The sequence below is a fragment of the Myotis brandtii genome, unplaced genomic scaffold, assembly GCF_000412655.1.
Source record: "Myotis brandtii unplaced genomic scaffold, ASM41265v1 scaffold314, whole genome shotgun sequence".
Classification (NCBI taxonomy): Eukaryota; Metazoa; Chordata; class Mammalia; order Chiroptera; family Vespertilionidae; genus Myotis; species Myotis brandtii.
In genome coordinates this window covers 2,373,368-2,382,340 of record NW_005362033.1, presented here as the reverse complement: position 1 = coordinate 2,382,340, position 8,973 = coordinate 2,373,368, and the positions used below count along the sequence as shown (strand labels likewise).

At 54.4% G+C, this 8,973-nt stretch overlaps 1 protein-coding gene across 1 annotated transcript in view; it reads left to right on the top strand.

The window, feature by feature from the left end:
- SLC47A2 (solute carrier family 47 (multidrug and toxin extrusion), member 2) overlaps positions 1-8,973 on the top strand; it is a 21,942-nt gene that overhangs the window by 10,573 nt on the left and 2,396 nt on the right. The window contains 6 exon segments of the mRNA XM_014542810.1: positions 904-1,017; positions 2,068-2,176; positions 2,967-3,042; positions 3,370-3,439; positions 8,738-8,870; positions 8,941-8,969. Of these exon segments, the coding sequence (XP_014398296.1) occupies positions 904-1,017; positions 2,068-2,176; positions 2,967-3,042; positions 3,370-3,439; positions 8,738-8,870; positions 8,941-8,969 (531 nt within the window).

Here is an 8,973-nt window from a genome sequence, read left to right as displayed (position 1 = left end):
GTGGGCCCGTGGGCGGCTCACCCAGCTCAGAAGCCCCTCCCTGACAGGTAGTTGGCCAGTCGCCCAGGCCAGGTCGGTGGTGCACTGTCTCCCTCAGTCTGTGAGCTCCCGGGGGCAGGCCTGGCCTTCTGTGGTGGATGCCAGCACTGCCCTGGCACCGAGTGGGCACCCAGTGCAGGTGGCAAGTCGCCGAGCGAGTGGGAGGTGGAATGGATGGTGCGCGAGTGCGCGTGGGCCTGGCGGCATGGCTCTCCCCTGAGCGCTCAGCACGGAGCCCGAACTGCCTGAGAGCTGGGCCGAGCTGCACTCACCCAGGACCTTCCAGGTGGCCCTGCCCCCACGGACAGCCAGGAAGCCAGGCCCGGCACAGAGCGCTGTCCAGAGCCGCACCGCGGCCCAGCTGGGTTTCCTGGTCCTGTCACTTATGTGCGAACCTGCCAGGCTCCTGGGCATGCAGGTTGTGGCCCAGTTGTCTTTGCACACCAGGCCACATGCTTCGTGTTCAGCTTAGAGCCGCACCGCGGCCCAGCTGGGTTTCCTGGTCCTGGCCCAGTTGTCTTTGCACACCAGGCCACATGCTTTGCATTCAGCTCGCAAGCCAAACCCTCCCGGGAACAGCCTGCAGGAAATTCCGTGGCTGGGCAGGGCTTTCCTGGAAGGCTGGAGGCCCAGCAGGACATGTTCGGTTGTGAATTTGCCCTTCAAAACCACTTACCCCAAATCGGAGGGTGCCCCCCTCCCCTCCGCAGGCCTGCTCACCCCTCCCCTCCGCAGGCCTGCTCACCCCTCCCCTCCGCAGGCCTGCTCACCCCTCCCCTCCGCAGGCCTGCTCACCCCTCCCCTCCGCAGGCCTGCTCACCCCTCCCCTCCGCAGGCCTGCTCACCCCTCCCCTCCGCAGGCCTGCTCACCCCTCCCCTCCGCAGGCCTGCTCACCCCTCCCCTCCGCAGGCCTGCTGAGCATGGTGGATCTCTCTGCCCAGGCCGTCATCTACGAGGTGGCTACAGTCACCTACATGGTGAGTGCCCTCCGTCCGACCTGCACCCCCATTGCCCTGGGGCGGCACAGGAGGGAGCAGGCTGTCACTCTGTCCCAAGGGGCCCTCCCGGGCTCCCCATGCCCGTCAGGTCCAGGCCCTGCCAGACTCACACACAGACACCCCAGCCACCCCGGGCTAACACTGAACTCACCCGGTGTTAGAAGAATTCTTTTCTAATTAACACCATTTCAAAATGAGGAGATTTTACACCTAATCTGGATCTCTGCATTTTCCATTTAGCATTGGGCCCATATCCCTGCACCCCTTAGAGCAGTGGTTCTCAACCTTCTGGCCCTTGAAATACAGTTCCTCATGTTGTGACCCAACCATAAAATTATTTTCGTTGCTACTTCATAACTGTAATGCTGCTACTGTTATGAATCGTAATGTAAATATCTGATATGCAGGATGGTCTTAGGCGACCCCTGTGAAAGGGTCGTTCGACCGCCAAAGGGGTCTCGACCCACAGGTTGAGAACCGCTGCCTTAGAGAGAACTGGGTGACAGAGTCCCGGGGGGATCCTCTTCTCCGACAGGGTCCCTCCTTTCTCTAGAGACATGGCTGTCCGTGTCACTCATGTGCGAACCCGCCAGGCTCCTGGGCCCGCAGGCTTAGCAAAGGGTCATAAAAACCTACACTGACAAAACTAACTTATAAGGTGATTCTTATTTTTACAGATGGTTTTTACGGAAACATTTTTTTCCTCCAGGGAGCTTTCCTGGCAACTTAGGGCCATTTAAACATTCACTTCCTCATGAGTTTGGGGAACACAGTGAGTTTGACTGCAAGGCCCGTCTGCCTGTGATGTTTGATGGGGTGGATGGTGCGGCGATTGCTGGCTCACTATCCCCACCCCATCGCCCAGCATCAGAGGCCACCGCCTGTTTGCAGCAGCTCTTCTCACGCTGCCTGCCTGGGATCCATCTAGCCTTCTCGCTCCTCCTCGGCCGGGGCTGGGGGGCTGGGGGGCCACCCCATCCCAGGGCCCAGGCTGGCTCCACTGACAGCACCTTCTTATCTCGATCCCAGATTCCCATGGGGCTCAGCATCTCTGTCTGCGTCCGAGTAGGGACGTCCCTGGGAGCTGCAGACACCGTGCAAGCCCAGCGATCCGCCGTCTCAGGCGTGCTCTGCACAGGTGGGGGAGTCCTCTCCCAGGGGAGGGGACTTGGCAAGCTGGGGGGTCAGGGGCCTGGGCCGGGGAGGCCTGGGTGCTGGCGGCCGGGCTGCCATGGAGCGGCCAGGCTTATTCCACCGGCTACACCTGTGTCGGGCCCAGAGCAGTCCTGGCTGATACGTGGACGGTACCTCAGTCCCCACTCTAGCCTGTTGCGCTCCTTCCCCACCCTCTGCTGGGCTCCCGGGCCTTCTGGGGGCAGCTTGCCACCACACACCTTAGTGTGACCCTCCCCGGGCGCTTCCCTCCGGCCGCCCAGGGAGCTCTGCAGGCTTGCCCTCCAGCACCCCCAGGAGCAGGGCCGCCCAGGCCACCCCTCAGAAGGAACCAGCCCTGTGTCCTCACCGGGCTCGGCTCTGGGCCGACAGGTTCCGATCAGCTCCTCTGCGGAGAGCAGAGTGCTCAGGCTTCAGGTGGCTCTGGGTCCCCTAGAGGCCGCCCACAGCACAGGCCCCGGCCTCCCCGGGCAGATTCTGGCTCGTAGGTTAGAGATGGGAGTCTGAGAATCAGCATGTCCAGCACGTGACCAGGCAATCCTGATGCTGCTGGCCCAGGAACCCCACTTGGAGAACCACGGGAAAGGCATTTTATATGTCGTCCTTCCTACAGGGCGGCAAAGTAATGTCACAGTCCCAGTGACTGGCTCTAATGCAGGACAGGAGGCCCTGGTGGGGGGCTGGGCTGACCTGTGCCAACCGGCTGGACTCGCCATGGGCTGTTTAGCCAAATGCTCTTCCTTTGTCTCTCTCAGTTGGCACCTCGCTGGTTATCGGCACCCTGCTGAGCCTCCTGAAAAATAACCTGGGTTATATCTTTACCAATGATGAGTAGGTAATCGGTTTTCTTCACTGACTTCTGGGAAACGTCACAGGGGGTTGTCACAAGCCTGGCTTGGCCCTGGATTCACAGGGAGCAGGGCTAGGCCTGGCTTTGCCCTCACGGAGAGACGCCAGCATCTGGGCTCGTCCCCCAGGCCTGGCCTCCACCACTTGCCTGTCCAGAGACCCACAGACATGGAGACTCGGGCCAGGGGAGCTGGGTTGCATGGGTGGCCATGTTGGGAGGAGGTGTAAGAGAGGGAATACGAGCAGGTCTCTCAGAATAAGTCCTGTCTCAGTGCTCCCAACGAAGGTCCGTTCCTGCTTCCCCTGCAGGGAGGTCATCGCCCTGGTGAACAAGGTCATGCCCATTTACATCGTCTTCCAGCTGTTTGAGGCCATCTGTGTGAGTACGCTGTGCCGCCTTCCCCGGGCCTCTCTATGTATCGCTACACGGAGGGGGCTACCTGTACAGTGAGTGCCCAGAGTATTTACTCATAGTAGGTCTATTTTTATTCAAAACAATGGCTCCCTTGCCTCCTGCAACTCCAACAAGCCAAACGATGAATGCAGGTGAGCAAAACTGAAAAGTTGCACCAGCGTAAGTGCACAGATCTTTGTCCGTCCTTGTTACCCTGAGCCGGGGCCACAGGCACTGACCTGGGCCCTGCCTGGCCAGGAGCTCGACGGCAGCCACACCTGTAGCCAGTGCGAAGGGGCATCTCTGGGAGGGCGGGGGTCAATCCCGAATGCAGAGGGACTGGAATTTTCTCCCCTTTGCCCACTAAAGGGAGGTTCCACTGAGCACAGACTTGAACTCTGGGGGTTTGAAAAAGCACGGCGTGAAAGAGGAGAGCACTGCGGGCTCATTCCCAAGCAGGAGTAGGAACCTGTGTCTCCTCTTGCCGTCTGAGTTAGGCGAGCCCAGCAGCGCAGAGCCCAGCTCCGGAATCCACCCGGGAGAGCTGGTTTTCGGGGGCTTCCCAGGGCCCAGCGCTCACTGCCCGGCTGCCCTGCCCTGGGACTTCCCTCTGAGTCTGGCTGGGTGTTCAGAGAGCACAGGCGCAGCACCGTCAGCCCCGGCAGCGCGTGTCCTCCGGGCTGTTCTGTCGTCGTATCTGTAGCTTTTATCATGGACCATGAAGGGGAACTACCTTGTGGGGGGTCAGAGGATGCTGTTAGGGTTACTGGTCAGTGTTCCTCCTGACGCTGGCAGGCTGGAGAGCTGTGCTTCAGGGAGCTAGGCCTGCCTCCCTCCCAGGCAGCGCTTCTCCGCGCACGTTCACCGCAAGGAACTTGGAAACAACTTTGCAACTAGCAATTGCAAGAGGCCTTTCCTCCTGGCTATGTTGACATTATTCTCCATTTATGTTTTCCATGGACATTATTTTCGTTTTTATACTTTTATTGAATTATAATCACATACCATAAAATTCACACATTTTCAGTGAATAATTGAATGATTTTAAGTAAATGTAGAGTTGTCAACCATCACGGCAATCCAGTTTCAGAATCTGTCCATCACTCCCAAATTTCTGGGGGCCTGTTTCACAGTCAGTCCCTGCCCCTGGCCGGCCCCAGGCACCCACTGAGGTACTTTCCATAGGTGTGTGAACTTTGCCTTTTATGAACAGCTCATGTAAATGAAACATAGGTCGTCTTTTGTAGCTGCCTTTTTAACTGAGGGTGACGTTTTGAGGTTTATACATGTTGTAGTACTTTTTCAGGACTTCATTCCTTTTTGTGACAAATAATAGTCCATTGTGTGGGTGTAGCACATTTTGCCTATCCAGTCACCAGTGAGTGGGCTTCTGGGTTGTTTCTGGTTTTGGCTATTATGACTAAGGCTGCTGGGAACATTCTCGTACAAGTCCTCTGTGTGAACGTATGGTTTCATTTCTCCTTTTACAGTCCTAGGACTTGAATTGTTCGGTTGAATAATAAGTTTATGTTTAAATTTCTAAGTAATTGCCAAACTGTTTCCCGAAGTGGCTGTGATGCAGGCACCGCGGGGTTGGGGGCCCGAGGGTCCACCACCCACTGTGGGCTCTTGGCTTCATGCAGGAAAGAAGTCAAACTATCGCCAACAGAGAGTTTACAGTGAAGGGATTTTGTTTATTGATCTTTTATCCTGTGACCTGGTTAAATTCATTCTAGTCATTTTTTTATGTGGATTCCTTAAGATTTCCTACATATAGGATCGTGTCATCTGGGAATAAAGAGTTTTACTTTTTCCTTTTCATCTGGTTAGAATCTCAGGACAATATTGAGTAGAAGTCGAAAGATGTTTCATCTATGCCTTGTGCCCAATGCTGGGGGAAGTATTCAGTCTTTCAGCATCAAATGTGTTACCTGTAAGGTTTTTACAAACACCCTTTACCAGGTTAAGGAAGAGCCCTTCTACTCCTACTGTGTTGACACATTTTCTCATGGATTTGAAGAATGTTGTTCTGTATCTATTGGGATAATCCTATGGTTTTTGTTCTATTAATATGGTATAATTACATGATCTGATTTTCAAATGTTATACCTTGCATTCCTAGGATAAACTCCTCCAGATCATGGTGTATATCTTTTCTATATATTGGTGCATTTGGCTTGCTAATATTTTGTTAAAAGATTTTACATCTATATTCATGAGGAATATTCGCCTGTAATTTTAAATTTTCTATTTATTTACTTGTAATCCTTACCCAAGGATGTTTTTATTGTTTTTTTTTTTAGAGAGAGGAAGAGAGAGAGAGATCAATGTGAGAGAAAAAATCAATCAGTTGCCTCCCATACGTGCTCCAACTGGGGATCATGCCTGCAGCCGAGGCATGTGCCCTGACCGGGAATCAAACCTGCAACCTTTTGTTGTATAGGACAATGCGCCAACCAACTGTGCCACCTGGCCAGTGCTCGTCTGTAATGTTTATCTTTTCCCTGTAATATCCTGACCTGGCATGGTGTAAGGGTGACATTGGTTTCATAGAAGGATTTTGAAAGTGTTCTCTACTCTTACACTTTTTGAGTTTGTGGAGGATTGGCATTGCTTCTCCTCTAAATATTTGACAGAATTCACCAATGATACCATCTGGGCCTGAGCTTTTGTCAGAAGATTTTAAAGTAATTCAATTTATTGACTTGTTATAGGTATATTTCCCTTCTATTATTGAGTTAGTTTTGGTAATTTGTCTTTCTAAGAATGTATTCACTTCAACTAAGCTAATTCTTTGGCATGAAGTTGCTCATAGTATTCCCTTATAATCCTTTCTTTATAGCCAGGAGCAACGTCCCTTCTTTCATTCTTGATCTTGGTAACTTGTGGCTTCACTTTGCTGTTTTCTTGGTCTTATTTACCAATGTCGACTCCTTGGTGTTTGCCAGTTTTGCGGATCTCATCAAGGAAGTAGAATGTTTGGTTCCGATGATCTCACGCTGATCAGCTTACGCCCATCTTCTGCTCCTTGGGTACAGTTTGCTCTGCTTCACTGGCTTCGGCGGGTGGTACGTTAGGCTACTGACGGAGCTCCTTCTTCTCTCCTGACCCAGGCATGTAGAACCATACATCCCCCCAGTACGTGCTGCGTCCGCTGCATCTAACAGGTTTTGGCATGTTGTTTTCCTTTTCATTCAGTTTAAAATATTTAAAATTCCTCTTGTGAGTTATTGACTCCTGAGTTTAGAAGTGTGTTAATTTCTCAATATTTGGGTTGTTCCCAGGTTCTTTCTGGTAGGCACCTCTAATTTCACTCTGTTATGGCCAGAGAACATATTTTATATGAATTCAATATTTAAAAATGTACTGTGACCTGCTTTGTGGCCTAGCATAGGTCCATCCTGGAGCTTGTCATGTGTGACTTCTCCCCAAGGCCTGTTGTTCTGTTTAGTAACTTGCCCGGACTATTTCTGTGAATCCTGCCTCCACAACCTGCAGCTGATATCTCTGCTTAGTTTTGTGTGCGTGTGTGTTTCTTGTTTATTTTTAAGCTTAGCTTCCTAGGGGGCACTTCCCTGTTTGCATAGCTCAGTGGCCAGCCAGTCACCGATTGGAGATTGTGGTCAGAGACCTCTGACCATTGGTAAGGCTCCCATTTCCTGCTGGAGGATCCGCGTGTGGGCTGGGGGCACACTCAGGCTGTTTGTAAGTCTGCTCAGCGTTGACTTCCTTCTGGGTCCTCTTGTGTCTCTTCTGTCCATGCCCAGGCTCCACTGTCTGGGAGGTGTGGGTGGCACGGGTCTGTTCATCTCTGCTCCACACACGCTCAGCTTCCAGCTACCGTGGGGTACGTGGAGAACTGAGCCAGCTCCCCCGCCTCCCCTGGCCATCTCCGCTCTTGGAGCTCACTATTGAGTCCACCAGCCCATTGCTTCTCCTAGGCAGCCCCGCACCACCGGCCCTCCTGTGCCCCGCCCTGCCACGGCATTGTGTTCTAAAGGCCTCTCGAGCTTGGCCCTCCTGACCATTCCTTGTTGCAGGAGGGCTGCCCTGGGCACTGGAGGGTGTTCAGCAGCATCCCTGGCCTCAACCCACTAGATGCCAGGAGCACCGCCCCCCCCCCCCCCTCTCGTTTTTTGCCCCCCCCCCCCCCCCCCCCCAGTTGTGACAATCAAAGCCATTGCCAAACACTTCCAGGAGGCAAACCGCCCAGGTTGAGACATACTGGTCCAGAGCATATCGAGCATAATTTTGGAGACGTCTTTTTCTTAATCAAAAGTATCATCTATATCCTGATATATAACAATGAGCAATGTGTGCACATATTTCAAAGCTCAAGAGGCAGCACCTCCTGTCCCCAGGGCATGACCTCTCTGCTCAGATGTGTAGCAGCCACAACATACTCCACAGCCCTCATCTTAACAAAGTAAAAATAACCAAGCACCAGCGACTGAGTGCTGACGAGCGTGAGCTGTGCCTGCGCTTCTTCAGCTCATTAGCTCCGGGTCCCTCGGGAGGACGAGGCTAGGAAATAAAGCAGGAGTCGTACTCCCCCGGAGCAGGCACGGCTGCCTGCCTCACATGGACAGCACAGCACCTTGGCTTGCAGGCGGTGGGCAGAATGACGGCCCGGCCCGCAGGAGTATCACCTGCTCATCCCGGGACCTGGGAATTTTCCGATGTCAAGGGTCTTGGGTGGGGAGACGATCCTGGATTATCCAGATCCCAGCGTCATCCCAGGGGCCTCATGCGAGGGGAGGCGGCGAGCCAGAGAAGGAGACGAGGGAAGCGAGGGGGGAGCGACGCCACTGTGGCGCAGGTAGCTCCCGGAGCTGGGAAAGGCGGAGACGTTGTCTCTGGCCCAGAAGGCAGCAGGCTTGACTTCAGTGTGGTGAGACCCATCGGGCTTCCAATCCAACTACAAAGCAACAGTGTCTTGTTTTTAACTCTAAGTTTGCAGTGATTTGCTACGGTAAGAATAGGAAACCAACACCTCACACCTCCGAATGAGTTAGGCCAATCTCCGGGCCAGCTGGCGGGCAGTCTCCGGTTTTACCGCCCTTTCTAGGCGGCGATGAGGCGTGGAGGCGAAGGCGGGCCCTGCGCTGTGCCTGAAACCCAGCCGCTGTGCCACCCGGGGCGTGACCTGGGCTCCGGGCTCCGTCCCCGCAGAGGAAAGGGGGCTGAGAGCAGCACCCGTGAGAGTTCAGGAAACCGCCTAGCAAGTGCCTGCTGCCTGCCACCCGCCCCATCCCTGCTCACCACCCCTCTGCTCCCGCCCAGTGTGTCTACGGCGGAGTCCTGAGAGGAACCGGCCGGCAGGCCTTCGGAGCCTTGGTGAACGCCATCGCCTACTACGCCATCGGCCTCCCACTGGGCATCGTTCTGGCCTTTGTGGTCAGAATGAGAACCATGGGTATGTGGGGAGGAGTGAGGAGAGGGCGGGGCGGGCGCTGGACACGTGCCCATTGTCACTGTCCCCACAGGCCTCTGGCTGGGCATGCTGGTCTGCGGCGCGC